This window comes from Panthera pardus, unplaced genomic scaffold, assembly GCF_024362965.1.
Source record: "Panthera pardus isolate Hobbes unplaced genomic scaffold, ASM2436296v1 HiC_scaffold_20, whole genome shotgun sequence".
Lineage (NCBI taxonomy): Eukaryota > Metazoa > Chordata > Mammalia > Carnivora > Felidae > Panthera > Panthera pardus.
Window position 1 is genome coordinate 43,547,997 of NW_026526766.1, and position 17,714 is coordinate 43,565,710.

The 17,714-nt window shown below is 41.4% G+C and overlaps 1 protein-coding gene across 1 annotated transcript; it reads left to right on the top strand.

The window, feature by feature from the left end:
* The first annotated feature begins 16,084 nt into the window (after window positions 1-16,084).
* Window positions 16,085-17,714, top strand: RRAGA (Ras related GTP binding A). Its single transcript, XM_019415406.2, has one exon. It carries the CDS (start codon window positions 16,364-16,366, stop codon window positions 17,303-17,305), a length of 942 nt encoding a protein of 313 aa, XP_019270951.1. The 5' UTR covers window positions 16,085-16,363; the 3' UTR covers window positions 17,306-17,714.

Here is a 17,714-nt window from a genome sequence, read left to right on the forward strand (position 1 = left end):
ACATGACTCACCAAACATAAAATCCAAATTTTAGTGTCTCTAAATAAAGTTTTGAGTTTTGTCAAAAAATTGGTAGAAATATTCCTGGTTTTGCTTGTAGGCCCACAAAAGAACTAAATATGTACCATCTGGCTTTTTACAGAGAAAGTTTACCAATCCCGGATCTAGAAAGTCAAAAAGGTAGATCCAGAGGAGAGCAAAGCTTACTGATCTTTCTTAAGAACAGAAGAGTATGGGGGTGCCTGGGTGGCTCAGTTGGTTAAGCGTCCGACTTCGGCTCAGGGCATGATCTCACAGTGGTGAGTTCGAGCCCTACGTCGGGCTCTGTGCTGACAGTTCAGAGCCTGGAACCTGCTTCACATTCTGTGTCTCCCTCTCTCTCTGCCCCTTCCCTGCTCATGCTCTGTCTCTCTCTGTCTCAAAAATAAAAAGTAAAAAAATAAAAAACAGAAGAGTATGAAGCTGCTCCTTGCCTTCCTGTAGGAAAGATGGAAACCTTGGGGGTTCGGGAGACAAGACGGAGAGGTGGGAACTATTGAAAGCCAAGGCAAAGCCTGCCTGCCATCCATTGACAGGGAACATCACATAATTTTTCCAGAAGAACTAAAATCCTGGACACCAGCCATGTCTTGACATCTGCCTAAACATGATCCATGAGTCTTCCAGAAGAAGGATGCCCCATTCATGCCCACAGACTTTAATGAGAACCACCTCCCATTCAAACTGCCTTTGTGGATAGATCTTGTCAACAACCTGTGTGTAGTACGCCCAACCTCCCCCATCCCTGCCTTCAACAGAGTGGAGATCTTGAAAGATGAATGGGGTGTGGAGAAAATAACCTCAACACTGGTACTTCTGCAGAGCCCATGCTGGCCAGCACAACCTGCCCCCACCCCGCTTTCTACACTCACTGCCCACATTTTGTTAGTTCCAGCCAACTCTACCCTGCCCCATCTAAACACCTCCATAACCCTGTGCCAAATGTCCTTGCCTGCAAAGAATTTACTGTCACTTGCTATATGCTAAACACCTGTGCATGCTTTCCCACAGGTTCTCTCATCTATCTCTTAAAACTGACAAAATCTGGGGCACTGGGGTGGTTCAACTGGTTGAGTGTCCAACTCTTGATTTCAGCTCAGGTCACAATCCCAGGGTCATGGCATCAATCCCCACGTCAAGCTCTGTGCTGAGCATGCAGCCTGCTTGAGATTCTCTCTCCCTCTCCCTCTACCCCTCCCCAACTCATGCACGTGTGCTCTCTCAAAAAATTTTTTAACTTAAAAAATCTATCATATTACAAATCAAAACACTGAAGCTAGGAGTCAAACTCAAGATTACACAGCTGATAAGTCCTGAAATTGGGATTCAGGCTCACCTAGGTCTTTCTTTTTAAACTTTTCCACTTAAGAAAAGGACAAAGTAAAAGAATGAATGGGGGAATTTGGAGAACATAAAGATCACTGCAAACAGTGTTTTCTCTTAGTATTGTCCATTTGCTTCTTAATAGGACCATCTTTATTTAATATTTCCCCAAAATCTTTTTGTAAAATTGACACTACTCTGTGAGGCTACAGAATTTTTATTCCTTAGCCTTGTAACTAACTCACCCAACCCCCAGCTTCTTGCTGTACATTATCTGAAAATCTCTTTGTAGAACATTGTTTAAAAAATCTATAGTTATTGCTTTGAGTGCAAAGCACTTTAGGAAAACACTGTCTTCTCAGCACCCTAAATAATTAGGATTGCTAAATTTCACTGGCACCAACAGAAGACATAAATAAGACCATCATAAGACACAAATTAAGCACCTAACATTAACCATTCAGTCACTCCACATTGCCATTGACAGGAAACATCACAAACACTTAGTGGTCCCCTAGCTCTTTCAAACCAAGCATTGTGCTGAATAATGGAGACACAGACAGTGTCCTCATGGCCCTTAATCTAGACAGAGAAATGGGCAACCAAAATATTGCCCAAGTATATCACTATAAACTATTAAAGGGTGACGAAGCAAAAATAGAAGGGTCTGGTGACTTCTGTCAGATATTTGAGGAAGAAATAATAGCAATTCTATACCTACTCTTAAAAAATAGAGAAAGTGGGGCGCCTGGGTGGCTCAGTCAGTTAAGTGTCTCACTCTTGGTTTCAGCTCAGGTCATGATCTCCCAGTTCACGGATTCAAGCCTCGCGTCAGGCTCTGCGCTGACAGTGCAGAGCCTGCTTGGGATTCGCCCTCTCCTCTCTCTGCCCCTCCCCACTTGCATCTCTCTCTCACTCTCAAAATAAATAAAAATAAATGTTTTTAAAACATAGAGAAAAGAACGCTTCCAGAAGCCAGTATGACTCTGATTCTAGAGTCAGATAAAATTGTCACGCAAAAATGACAGGCCAATATCTCTCATTAATATGAATGTAAAAATCCTTTTAAAACATTAGCAACCAGAAACCAGCAACGTATAAAAAGGATGACATAATATGACCAAGAGGAATTTAGCCCAGGAATACAAGGTTGTTTTAATAGGGGAAAATCGATGTCATGCACCACTTCAGTTGAATAAAGGAGAAAAACTACCTGATCTCAATAAATTCAGAAAAGTCATTTTGTAAAATCAACACTCAGTTGTGACAAAAAATCCTCAACAACTTAGGAAAAGAAGCGAATTTCCTTGACTTAATAAAAGGTATTTACAAGAAAGCTACAACTACCATCATACATGGTGGTAAGACTGAATTCTTCCCCTATGATGTGGGGAACAAGACAAGATGTCTGTTTTCACTGCTTCTATTCAACATCCTACTGGAAGTTCCCCTCAGTGGAATAAAAAGAAACTAAATGCATCAAAATTAAAAAGGAAAAAATAAAACTGTCTTTAGTTCAGATGCCATGATCCAATATGTAGAAAGTTTTAAAAAATCCTATAAAAAAAAAAACTAAAAAAACTACTAGAAATAAGAAGCAAAGCTTCAGGAGACAAGATCAATTACAAAAAAAAAATGACTTTCTAGATCTTCACTATTCAGTTAAATTAACGATCTGATCCACAATAGCACCAAAATCAATAAAACAGCTAGGAATAAATATAACCCTAAAAGTGCAAAACTCCTACAGTAAAAACTACAAAACACTGCTGAAAGAAATTAAAGATCTAAATGAATGGTGAGATTTATGATGTGAATGGGTTAGAACATTCAATATTATTAAGAAGGCAATCATCTCCAAGTTGAGTTACAAATTCAATGCAATCTCTGTCAAAACTCCAGCAAACTCTTTTTAAAAAATTTTTTTAATGTTTATTTATTTTTGAGACAGAGAGAGACAGAGCATGAACGGGGGAGGGCCAGAAAGAGAGGAGACACAGAATCCAAAGCAGGCTCCAGGCTTCAAGCTGTCAGCACAGAGCCCAACGTGGGGCTCAAACTCACAGACCGTGAGATCATGACCTGAGCCGAAGTCAGACGCCCAACCGCCTGAACCACCCAGGTGCCCCCAGCAAACTTTTTTCATAGAAATTGGCATGCTGATCCTAAAACTTTGTATAGAGGGCAAAGGACTGAGAATAGCCAGACAATTCTTCAAAAGAACAACAAAGAGGACTTAAACTACCCAATTTCAAAACTTATCAAAACTATACGTAAAGTAATCAAGACAGTGTGATATTGGCTGAAGATGGACGTACAGATCAAGGAACAGAACGGAGAGTCCATAACTAAACTTTTGTATTGATGACCAATTGATTTCCAAAAAAAAGTGGCCAGGCACTTCAATGCAGAAAGGATGGTCTTTTCAACAAATGATGCTGGGATGATTGGACACCCATATTTGGAGTGGGGTATAACTTACACCGTGACATAGTTCATACAAAAATTAACTCAAAGTGCATCATAGACTTAAATGTAAAACCTAAAACTATAAAGCTTCTAAAAGAAAGCAGGTAAGCCAATCTTTGTGACCTTCAGTTAGACAAAAATATCTTAGATATACACCAAAATCATGATCCATAAAATAATCCATAAAAATGAGCAGACTTCATCAAAATCATTTACGCTTCAAAAGACAGTTAAGAAAACAAAAAAGACAAATACAGATTGGGAGAAATACTTGCATATCATTTATCTGATAAAGGACTTGTATCCAGAATATACAAAGAACTCTTACAACTCATAATAACACACCCCAATTTTTAAAAAAAAACAAATGATTGCAAGAGATAGATCACCAAAGAAAATATACAAATGCCTAATAAGTGTATGATGAAAAGATGCTCGTGCAGAAAGGAGTTAACGCAGCAAGCCTAGAACTGTTATCCTTGGAAAGTCCTGGTTGTGACGATTACCACTGGCTAAGAACCTGGAATTCAGGAACGTTCTGAACATTCCCTGATAACAATGGCTTGCTGTGCTGAAACAATGTGGTTCATGCTGAACACCTGCTTTTTCTTCTGGGAACCAAAATTCTGTGGAATTTTGGTACATGTGAAGTAGACAGTACCCGTAGGGTAAGCCCCCTTAAGCCCTCGGCCCTGAGTCCCTAATGAGATTTCCTGGCAGACAGCATTTCAGTCTGTTGTCACAGCTCATGGGGGAATGAAGTACGTCCTGGGTGACTTCACTGACAGGGGACTTTTGGAAACCTGTACCCGGCTTCCTCCAGATTGCACCCCTTGCTCCTTTGACATTTGATGACTTTGCTATGAGTCCTTTCACTGTGATAAATCGTAGCCATGAGTGCCACTTCAAGCTCAGTTCTGTGAGTGCTCCTAGCAAATTACGGAACCTGGAAGCAGCGGTCAAGACCCCGAACACAAGCCACGTCGTCAATAATCACTAGGGATATGCAAATTATAACCGGAAGGAGATTCCACTTCCCAGCCATTACAATGGCTATAATTCAACATTGTTGCTGAGGATATGGAAAAAGTGGAGTCGTCATATATTGCTGGTAGGAGTGTAAAACAGTACAGCTACTTGAGATGAGAAAATTTTGGCAGTTTCTTAAAAAGTTAAACAGGCACTTATCACAGGATCGGCAGTTTCACTCTTAAAGTACCGTTTGAAAAAGAAAACCACAGGCCCAACATGGTGTCACTTAAACCAAGTCCCCAAACTGGGGCTTAATACCCAATCTAATTGCAGGTTCCACCTCCCCCAGAAATGTGGCCTTAACTGGTCAGTGAGGAAAACTTTTCTTTCCATCAGCGCCAATAAGTCTATCACCTTGGTCCTCTCCATCCCTCAAAGAAAGATGAGGTGATCTACATGATAAGACGCCTTGCTTCCTGCTCCACGCCCCCCAAACAGCCTCAGCTGAGGCAATTCTTTTCTTTTACTAAACACCATTTTTGCCCCTACCCTCCATCTGTAAGAACCTTCCAACTCCCAGAGCGCCTCTCCGCTTGCTAGATGGGGTGCTGCTCAATTCATGAATTGTTTAATAAAGCCAATTAGATCTTTACATGTGCTTGGTTACGTTTTGCTGTTTGACAGATGTGGTGGCAGCAGGCGGGTCTGAAGCGAAGTTCCCAAAGCATTCAGGGACAACGAGAAACACAGGCGTGATACCTGCAACCCTTTACATTCACTTTCTCAGGTTTCTAAGGGCCGTGGGTGAGCTGCTTGAGATCTGAGCTCTGCTGCTTTGGAGTCTAATCGGCCTTCGGGTCAGCTTGAGCCCGCAGACAGTTGACAGGCGGTTCTGCCCAGAGCCACCTAAGCTGATCCCTTTGTCTGGAGCCCAGTTGTGCTGGCAGTTGTGCCTGGAACCCCAGTGAGGTGGCGGAGAGGTCCCCCCTGAGCCAGCCCCTGGCCCTCAGGCCACAATTCCCCAGGTTGAGAGCCTCAGCAAGGTTCTATGGGACTTGGTGATGGTGTGCACAAGGCCTTCTTATGACCAGGACATATCACTGCTAATATATTAAGGCACATGTTTGTCCCGTCTTGTGTAAATAAAGGCTACCGCTAGCAGGATCATGAAGGCCCCAAAGCTGCAAAGCCGATGGGCACCAGTCAAGCATTTAGAGGTTGTTAGAGAGCTCCCAACCTCAAGAAGACTCCTGTGATAGGCTAAGTTGGTCAGGGACGGGTTAAAGTGACACTAAGTCACCCACCAAGCTTAAGAAAACTTCCGTGCAACAAGGTACACTGTTACAAAACATGCAAAATCCCCAACCCTGCAGCACATACCCTTTTAGGTATTAGTTTGGCTCCGAGGAACCCAAAGCCTTAGCTGATGGGATCTTTAAGTCCTAAAAGGTCAAGTGTGCTACTTTCCAGCACACCTGCTTGTTTTATGTCTAGGAACAACAGCCCAAGGAGCTGCAGACGTCTAGCAAGATAAGAATTTTTTTCACTAAAAATAACCTAGAAGTACAGTGGCCATCCACTATGGGGGAAGTTCCAATTAGACAAGATTGTTCATTTAAGAAGTGCACTTGAAGTTTCCCAAATTAAATAATAGAATGGGATGCCTGGTTTAACTGGTAACAGACGCTTCCAAAAGGCTTTAAGATTCCAAAATCATCTCATTGAAAGAGTCATCACAAAAGGCTAATAAAAAAATTAAATTAAAACCACAAGAGCTGCCAAAGACAAAAGATAATAAGACTGGCTTAACTCCCACCAGCTCGCCTCTGTCTGAGGCTGGCCTCCAGGCATTCTTCTTGTCAATTCAGAACTTTAGAGGTCAACCCCCACCCAACCCCCGGTAGGCCTGTCTGGACCAACAAAGGAACACACAGGCCTAGACTCAAGGAGTAGGAGTGCTTGCTTATCATTCAAAGGAAAGGAACCTGTAAGATGAGTAACCAGCACTGGCCTAGAGACATAATCACCAAATGTACCTAATGAAATCTCTAACATAAAAAATAAAGATTTTTTTTTTTTAGATTCCAAGCCTCTTAAGTTGGAAAAGACCTCTGGGGGACTGAGCACCTGCTCACAGGACTTCACGGGCTTCCAATCAATAGTCTCCACCTTCACAGGAGACCCCAATTTTGCCTTTAAAAATACTCACTTTGCAAACCATCAGAGAGTTCGAGACTTTAGGGCTTTAGTTCCTGGTCCTCCTGGGTGGTGCCACAGCAATAAATAGCCTGTCTTTTTCCACTGCAAAAGCTCAGTGGCTTTTTATTGGCTTGCTGCACAGCCAGTGAACCAACTCATTTGGCTCAGTTACATATTCTTCTTTACCTGAGTACTCAGTCTCCCAATATTCTGTCTGAGCAGCCTTTCCACTCTGAAAAGATAAACCTTTCAAATAAAACTGCCTGAGGTTGCAGGTGATCTTCCTCGGGTATCTTTCATTCCTTGGTCAAAGACTAAGTAAACAATTTCTTTTTTTTTTTTTTTTAAGTTTAGTTTTGAGAGAGAGAGAGGGAGAGAGTGTGTGTGTGTGTGTGAGCAGGGTGGGGGAGGGACAGAGAGAGAGAGGGAGACAGAGAATCTGAAGCAGGCTCCAGGCTCCATGCTGTCAGCAAATAAAATAAAATAAAATAAAATAAAATAAAATAAAATAAAATAGTCATCAGAGAATGACAGCCCTCATGCCATTGAAAACGTCCTTACAAAGTGCTCCTGACCACAGACACTGCTGGAAAACTAAAAGATGCTAGAGACCAACCAAACCCAAGGGGTTCGCTGCTGGGCATGCATCAAATTGACCACAACCCAAGGACGTATTGAAAGCAAGGAACTTTATATTCCTTGTTACAAGTAACCCTAGGGAGAGAGCTCTCAAAGCACTGGCTTCTTGAGGGGTTAGTACAGGAAGCTTTTCTTCGGTGTGTGAGGGGCGGGGGCAGGGAGCTTGAGTAAGCATTTCGGTTCAATCATGTCAACATGCTAGTGCATACGTCTGTAGCGGCCAAGGGCAGGCTGCTCCAAGATGGGCCACGTTGGCACCAAGACTGATTTAAAACAGCCTCATCTGAATTCTTTTCTTTTGCTAATCATTTTCTTGCCCCCACCTTCCATCTGTAAAAACCTTCCATTTTGGACAACTCTTCAGAGTACCTCTCTAACTTGCTAGATGGGATGCTGCCTAATTTGAATTATTTAATGCAGCCAGTTAGAGGGCGCATGGGAGGCTCAGTCCGTTAAGCATTGGACTCTTGATTTCAACTCAGGTCATGATCTCACTGTTCGGTTTGTGAAATGGAGCCCCGCTTCAGGCTCTGCACTGACAGCGGGGAGCCTGCTTGGAATTCCCCCTCCTTTTCCCTCTGTCCCTCCCCTGCTTGCACTCTCTCTCAAAATTAATTAATTAATTACAATAAATAAAAAAAATAAAAAAAAAAAATAAAGCCAGTTAGATCTTCAAATTACCTTGGTTGAATTTTGTTATTTAACAGTATTTACTCAAGAGAAATGAAAACATATGATCACACAAAAACTTGGATATGAATGATCATGTAGCAGTTTTCATAACGGTAAAAACTGGAAATACCCCCAATCTCCATCAACTGGAGAATGAACAAACAAAATGCAGTCATCCACATTCATACAATGGAATATTATTCAACAACAAAAATAAAGTACTAATAGATGCTACAATATGGATGAGCCTTGAAAACCACGCTAAGAGAAAGAAACCAGATGTTTTCAAAACTAGACATTACATGATTCCGTTTACATGAAATTTCTAGAGAAGGAAAATGTATAGAGACAGAAAGCAGAAGAGTTGTCGCCTGGGTCTCAGGGTGGGAGCAGAGATTGACTACCAACAGAGACAACGGAACTTATGGGGATAGTGGAAATATTCTAAAACTTGAGTTGTGGTGATGGAATCGTACACTTACGTACAATGGATGAATTTTACAATATGTAAATTATACCTCAATAAAGCTTTTTTAAGTACAAAAAAAATCCCTTCCAAAAAGTCCCCTTTAGTAACATTATCAAATTATTATTATTATTCAGTGTTGAATAATTTAGGTCGATATTTCTCTCATTTCCAAACCAGGTGGCAGATATTGAACACATGCATTTATTGGTCTCTTTCTAAAGTGAGATTAAAGAGATGAGAAGACAAGGACAAAGATGGTATAAGAGATAATAAAATCAAATTTGAGGAAGCAGAAAAGCACAAGGAAGCCTGGTAACTGAAATCCTTATCCAGCAATGGCAAAAGCCAAGAAGCATTATTTTTACCACAGAACGTCCAAAATATTCAAGAATTGGCAGCATCAGTGAGAGTAAAAATTACACTAAATAAAGGATGATTGGCTGAAGATCTACTTAAGAAGCGATAAGACCCACAGATAACTTCATTTCACATAGCTGAGCAACTGTCCCTCTCCTACCTAACAATCACCATTTTTATTTCCTGGAAAAAGTAAAACAGAGGGTCTCTGAAGTGGGGGGAACACCATGCACAGTGAAGACCAAAGTACCATACTGAAAACAAGAGGATTTTTTTTAAGTTTGTTTTATTTTATTTTATTTTATTTTATTTTATTTTGAGAGAGAAAGAGAGAGCATGAGAGGGAGAGAGAGAATCCCAAGCAGACTCTGGCTGTCAGCTCAGAGCCCAACTCAGGGCTCTATCTCATAAACTGTGAGATCATGACCTGAGCTGAAGTCATGAGTCAGACACTGAACTGACTGAACCACCCAGATGCCCCCAAAAGAGGATTAAGCAAAGTCTCTCAACCGAATATTAGGACCCTAGCTTACTTCTCCCAGAATGACCAGAATGCTGTTTATCAGATTTATATTTGCCCTAGTCCAAAAGAACCTTGGGAGAAATCAAACCAGCCAGAGGACAGGTCTAAAGATGCAGGCAACAGAAGTTCCCTCAAATAACTGGCTCATCCAGATCACCCTTCAGTGAATCTCATAGTTTGCCAGTGCTACTCATAGGTTTCAAATAACATGAAATAGGACTAGACAACCAAAGATCACTAGATAACTGAGGAACGTTTCTAATGTGAAAAAAGAAAAACCAAATCAAAAGAACAATTCAGAAGAAACCAAGACTAAACAGAAATGAAAACTTTTTTAATATTACAAATATTCTCAGGAAGATAAAAGATATTTAATCCAAGAAAATAACTTTATATTTTTAAAGGAACAATCATAATGAGAAATAGCCTATGGAGGGGCTCAATGGATTGACCGTCCGACTCTTGATTTTGGCTCAGGTCATGCTCTCACAGTCGTGGGACTAAGCCCCACATTGGGCTCCTCACTGAGTGTAAGCCTGCTTGAGATTCTCTCTCTCCTTCTGCCCCTCCGCCCTGCTCACATGCTCGCTCTCTCTCTCTCTCTCTCTCTCTCAAATAAAATTTTAAGGGGTACCTGCGTGGCTCAGTTAAGCATCCGACTTCGGCTCAGGTGCTGGGAAAACTGGAGAGCAACATGCAGAAGAATGAACCTGGACCACTTTCTTACACCATACATAAAAATAAACTCAAAATGGATGAAAGACCTAAATGTAAGACAGGAAGACATCAAAATCCTTGAGGAGAAAGCAGGCAAAAACCTCTGTAATCTTGGCCGCAGCAACTTCTTACTCAACATGTCTCTGAAGGCAAGGGAAACAAAAGCAAAAATGAATTACTGGGACCTCATCAAAATAAAAGCTAGTGCACAGCAAAGGAAAAAATCAGCAAAACTAAAAGGCAACCGACAGAATGGGAGAAGATATTTGCAAATGACATATCAGAAAAAGGGTTAGTATCCAAAATCTAAAAAGAAATTATCAAACTCAACATCCAAAAAATAAATAATCCACTGAAGAAATGGGCAAAAGACATGAATAGACACTTCTCCAAGGAAGACATCCAGATGGCCAACCGACACATGAGAAAATGCTCAACATCACTCATCATCAGGGAAACACAAATCAAAACCACAATGAGATACCACCTCACACCTGTCAGAATGGCTAACATTAACAACTCAGGCAACAACAGATGTTGGCGAGGATGTGGAGAAAGAGGATCTCCTTTGCATTGTTGGTGGGAATGCAAGCTGGTGCAGCCACTCTGGAAAACAGTATGGAGGTTTCTCAAAAAACCAAAAATAGAACTATCCTACGACCCAGTAATTGCACTACTAGGCATCTATCCAAGGGATACAGGTGTGCTGTTTCAAGGGACACATGCACCCCCATGTTTATAGCAGCACTATCAACAATAGCCAAAGTCTGGAAAGAGCCCAAATGTCCATTGATGGATGAATGGATAAAGAAGATGTGGTATATATATATATGTACATATATATATACACACACATATATATATATGTATGTATGTATATATATATATACATACACACATATATATATGTGTGTGTATATATATATGTGTGTATATATATATACACACATATATATATATAATGGAGTATTACTCGGCAACCAAAAAGAATGAAATCTTGCCATTTGCAACTATGCGGATGGAACTGGAGGGTATTATGCTAAGTGAAATTAGTCAGAGAAAGACAAAAATCATTATGACTTCACTCATATAAGGATTTTAAGAGACAAAACAGATGAACATAAGGGAAGGGAAACAAAAACAATATAAAAACAAGGAGGGGGACAAAACAGAAGAGACTCATAAATATGGAGAACAAACTGAGGGTTATGGGAGGTTACTAACTAGGGGGATGGGCTAAATGGGTAGGGGGCACTAAGGAATCTACTCCCGAAATCATTGTTGCACTATATGCTAACTAACTTGGATGTAAATAAAAAATAAATAAAACTTTTAAAAAGAAGGTCACTACCTAATGCTACAAGGGTCAACTCGAAAGGAAGACATAAAAATTATGAATACATATACATACAACATTGAAGCACCTAAATATGTAAAACAAATATTAACGAACCTGAAAGGAGAAATTGACAGCAATACAATAATAGTAGGCTTCATGCCCTGCTTGCAATAATAGAACATCCAGATAGAAAAATCAGTAAAAAGTGGACTAGAACAGTGTGCAGCAAGCAGACATCTACACTATGGACCTAATAGACATCTACAAAATTCTTCACCCAGCAGCAGAATACACATTCCTCTCAAGTGTACTGGGGTAGATCACATGTTAGGTCACAAACAAGCCTTAACAAAGTTAAGATCAAAATCATACCATGTATCTCTTCTGATCACAATGAAATGAAACTAGGAGTCAATAACAGCAAGACAATGGAAAATGCATAAGTACACGGAAACTGAATAACACACTCTTGAATAAACACTGGGTCAAACGGGAAATCAAAAGGGAATTCAAAAACTATCTTGAGACAAATGAAAGCAAAACACAACTTACCAAACCTTATGTAGTGAAAGCAATACTAAGAGGGACGTTTATAGTGATAAACACGTATATTTAAAAAGATCTGAAATAAACAACCTACAGTGTCACACCTCAAGGAACTAGAAAAAAGAATAAACTAAACCAAGTTAGCAGAAGGAAAGAAAGAATAAAGATCAGAGCAGAAGTTAAACAAATAGAGAATAGGGGAGAAAAAGCAACAAAACTAAAAGTCGGGTTTTTTTGAAAAAATAAAACCGGCAAAAATAAAAAATTAAAAAAATTAAAAAAAAATAAAACCGGCACTTAGCTAGACTAAGAATAAAAGAAGACTCAAAATCAGAAATGAAAAAGGAGACATTACAATGCCTGTCTCAGAAACAAAAAAGGATCATTAGGGACTATTATAAACAATTATATTCATGCAAATTGGATGACCTAAAAGAAGTGGATAAATTCCTAGAAGCATACAACATACCAAAGATGAATCAAGAAGAAATAGGAAGCCTGAACAGGACAGTAACAAATTATTAAGGAGGCTGAAGTAGCAATCAAATACCTCCCAACAAAGAAAAACCCAGGACCAGATGGTTTTACTGCTGAATATTACCAAAGACTCCAATAAGAATTAATACCAGTATTTCTTAAAATTTTCCAAGAAATAAAAGGAAAGGAAATACTTGCAAATTTATTTTATGAGTATCACCTTGATACCAAAGCCAGATAAAGACACCACTAGGGGAAAGAAAAAAAAAAACAAAAAACAAAAACAAAACTATAGGCCAGTAGCTCTGATGAACACAGATGCAAAACCCCTCAATAAAATGCTAGCAAACCAAATTCATAAGCACGTCAAAAAGATTATACACCGTGACCAACTGTGATTTATTGCTGGGATGCAAAGTTATCTTCACATATGCAAATCAATCAATATGATATACCACATTAACAGAATGAAAGATAAAACCCACATGATGTTCTCAATAGGCGCCAAAAGAGCATTTGACAAAGTTCAACATCCATTTGTGATGAAAACGCTGAACAAAATAAGTGCAAAAGGAAATTTCCTCAACACAACAAAGGCCATTTGTGAAAAGTCACACCTAACATCATAAGCAATAGGGAAAAATTGAAAGCTTTTCCTCTAAGATCTGGTAGAAGGCAAGGATGCCCACTCTTGCTCCTTCTATTCAACAAAATACAGCCTGTACTAGCAAAAGCAATCAGAACAACAGCAACAAAAAAGGTGGGGGGTATGGAATAAAAGGTATCCAAAGCAGAAATAAAGAAATAAAATTATCACTGTTTGCAGATGACATGATCCTCTATATAGAAAACTCTAAAGACTTCACACACACACACACACACACAACACATTAGAACTAATAAATTTACTGAAATTGCAGAATACAAAATCAATATACAAAATGAGTTACACATTTTTTTTCAAGTTGGCATCACACCTAGCACAGAGCCCAACACAGGACTTGAACTCATGACTCTGAGATCAAGACCCTGAGATTAAGAGTCAGACAATTTTTTTTAATGTTTATTTATTTTTGGGAGAGAGAGAGAGAGAAAGACAGAGCGTGAGCAGGGGAGGGGCAGTGAGAGGGAGACACAGAATCCAAAGCAGACTCCAGGCTCTGAGGTAATAGAGCAGAGAGCCCACTGCATGGCTGGAACCCACAAACCGTGAGATCATGACCTGAGCCAAAGTCAGACGCTTAACCGACTGAGCCACCCAGGCACCCCTCCCACCATTTAGTTTTAACCGACATTAATATTTTGTATAGATATCTGTTCTGTTGTCTTTTTTTAATTATTTTTAATGTTTTTATTTATTTTTGAGAGAGAGAGAGCAAGCAAGCAGGGGAGGGGCAGAGAGTGAGAGAGACACAGAATGGGAAGCAGGCTCCAGGCTCTGAGCTGTCAGCACAGAGCCCAAGGCAGGGCTCGAACTCATGAACCCAGAGATCACGATATGAATGGAAGTCAGAAGCTCAACTGACTGAGCCACCCAGGTACCCTAAGAGTCAGACACTTAACTAGGCCACCTAGGCACCCCACCATGAGGTGATGAATGTTAACTAAACTTATTGTGGTAATCATTCAGTGATATATACATATATCAAATCATTATGTTGTATGCCTAAAACTAATACAGTGTTATATGTCAAGTATATGTCAGTAAAACTAGGGGAAAATACCATCACCACAATCCAACATAAATACTAGAACCATTTAAATAAATTGAATGCTAAAAATAAAAAACGTTCAGCTTCTCCAAGAATTCAGCAGGAATTCTATTATTGATATATTTTAGCTAAAATCTATGTTACTATCTGCTTGTAGAATATGGTGTCAGAGAACATTCTTGGTGTCTCATAAAACTGAAAGTGTGTTAAGTTTAAACATAAAATCAAAATTAAATTTTAAATTTAAAAAAAGGAAATGGTTTGTATATAGAATGAAATATCATTCAGCCTTTGAAAAGGAGATCCTGTCATTTCCAACAACAAGGATAAACCTGGATGACATTATGCTGAGTGAAATAAGCTAGAAGCAGAAAAAAAGCTGCCACGATCTCGATTATGTAGCATCTTAAAAAGACAAATACCTAGTAGCGGAAAGTAGAATGGTGGATAGCAGGCACAAGGAGGTGGAGGAAATGGGGAGATATTGGTCAAAGGGTACAAAGTTGCAGTTTTGTAGGATGAGTAAGTGTAGATCTCTAACCTACCACATGATGACAATATTATAGTTAGCAGTTAATACTCTATGGAACACTGAAAATGTGCTGAGAGGAGATATCAGGTGCTCTCACCACATAGAAACAATTATATGTTAGTTGGACTAAGGTAAGCATTTCATTCTATCAAATCATGTTGTACACCTTAAGTATGTACAATTTAGGGGCGCCTGGGTGGCTCAGTCTATTAAGCGTCCCTCTCATTGGCTCAAGTCATGATCTCATGGTTGGTTGAGTTCGAGCCCCCCATCGGACTCTGTGCTGGCAGTGCGGAGCTTTCTTGGGATTCTCGCTCTCTCTCCTTCTCTCTCTCTAGTAAATAAACTTAAAATGTTTTTTTAATACATTTTAAAATAAGTACAATGTATATTTCGAAAAAATAGACAAATTGCATTGCATCATTCAATAGATGTGTAAGTTGGTGAGCTTCCGTTTACTCACTTGGAAACAGGGTTGTTTATTCATAGGGTTATCGTGAGGATTGAGCTACTGCACGGGTTCTACATAGTAATTTCCTAGAGTTTTGGAATTCTGAAGTCGGAGGTTACCAGAAAAGCAGTTGTGAGAAAGGGACTTGCTTCCAAGCGGAAAAGGCACTAGCTGGGAATCAGTACATCTCTCAATAGGGATTTACTACCATCCCACTGTGTGGCACTGGGCAGTCACTTGACTTCCCCAAGTCTCACTTTCCTCATCTGTAGTGTTCATTCGCCTTGCCCGGGTGCTCAGTAAACCAGGGAACCTGCGGAGGCCTCACTGGGCTGAGAGTCCGGCCCTCGTCCACTTCACCTGTCTTCAGCGGGGCCTAACCCACGCCCCCAAGCACACCGCGCTCTGAAAGCGAGCTGTGGCTGCTGGGGTGTTTCGGCCACCAGATGGCAGCATCCTCCCAACCGACCGCACGCGTACACCTTGCAACCCTAAACCCTATTTAAAAAGGAAAACGCGACACCGGAGTGCTGGGTTCCCCTTTCATTTTATCTTTCGGGGGTGCGCCCTGCTTGGTTTCATTAAAAGAGCAGCTTCTCAAAGCTCGTGGGGCTGTGACTGCGGAGCGCGGGCGCTCTCGCGAGATCGCCGCCGGAAGTGGGTGGCAGCCGGGACGCCGCGGCTCCGCTCTCCGGAAGGCGAGCTTTTCTGCGAAGCTTTGCAGCCGCCTCACCCAGGGCGCTTACCTCCGCGGAAGAGCTCGCCCCGCTGCGGCCTTTCCAGCCCAGATCGCTCGCTTTCTGCCTCCCCGACTGCACAGCTGCGCGGCCCGGCCTGCGGAGACCCCGCAAGCCCCGACCCCGCCCTCCCTCCGCGCTGCAGTTAGGCCGCGCCCTGAGGCCCAGTCCGCGGCGGCTCCGGCGGGTGATGCCAAATACAGCCATGAAGAAAAAGGTGCTGTTGATGGGGAAGAGCGGGTCGGGGAAGACCAGCATGCGCTCGATTATCTTTGCAAATTATATCGCTCGCGACACCCGGCGCCTAGGTGCCACCATTGATGTGGAGCACTCCCACGTCCGATTTCTAGGCAACCTGGTGCTCAACCTGTGGGACTGTGGCGGTCAGGACACCTTCATGGAAAATTACTTCACCAGCCAGCGAGACAACATTTTCCGTAATGTCGAGGTTTTGATTTACGTGTTTGACGTGGAGAGCCGCGAACTGGAAAAGGATATGCATTATTACCAGTCGTGTCTGGAGGCCATCCTCCAGAACTCTCCGGATGCCAAAATCTTCTGCCTGGTGCACAAAATGGATCTGGTTCAGGAGGATCAGCGTGACCTGATTTTTAAAGAGCGGGAGGAAGACCTGAGGCGTTTGTCTCGCCCACTGGAATGCGCTTGTTTTCGAACCTCCATCTGGGACGAAACGCTCTACAAAGCCTGGTCCAGTATCGTCTACCAGCTGATTCCCAATGTCCAGCAGCTGGAGATGAACCTAAGGAATTTTGCCCAAATTATCGAGGCGGACGAAGTCCTGCTGTTCGAGAGAGCTACGTTCTTGGTTATTTCCCATTACCAGTGCAAAGAGCAGCGTGACGTCCACCGGTTTGAGAAGATCAGCAACATCATTAAGCAGTTCAAGCTGAGCTGCAGTAAATTGGCCGCTTCCTTCCAGAGCATGGAAGTTCGGAATTCTAACTTCGCCGCTTTTATCGACATCTTCACATCGAACACGTACGTGATGGTTGTTATGTCGGATCCGTCGATCCCTTCTGCGGCTACCCTGATCAACATTCGCAATGCCAGGAAACACTTTGAGAAGCTTGAGAGAGTGGATGGGCCCAAGCACAGCCTCCTTATGCGTTGAATGTTGCCAAATGCTCTTTCAGAAAATGCTGAATTGCCTTCCCCCGCCCCCGCATCTTTTTTTTTTTGTAATATTCATAATTGTCGTGTGCTTAAAAGTGGGCTTTGAAATGTGTGCTGCTTACTACTTCCATCTCTTTCTTCTCTACACCCCCCCCCCCGCCCCGTCTTTAAACCTTGAACGCTATTTACTCAGCTATCCAGTAGACCTTCAAGATGGCCTTTCTGAAAAGTTGGTATGGTGTAACACTAAAGTAGGTGGTGTGTGTGCGTGTGCGTGTTCTGATTACCTGGTTATAATAGATATACACATTAAAGCCTTTACAGTATCTTCCTGTATTCCTTTCAAGATTGCAAAGATGGAATGTTACTATTTTATCAGCAAGGTATTAAAATGCATTTATAAATTC

Excerpts from the sequence above, each read along its gene's own strand:
- RRAGA (XM_019415406.2), top strand. The coding sequence starts at position 16,364 with ATGCCAAATACAGCCATGAAGAAAAAGGTGCTGTTGATGGGGAAGAGC.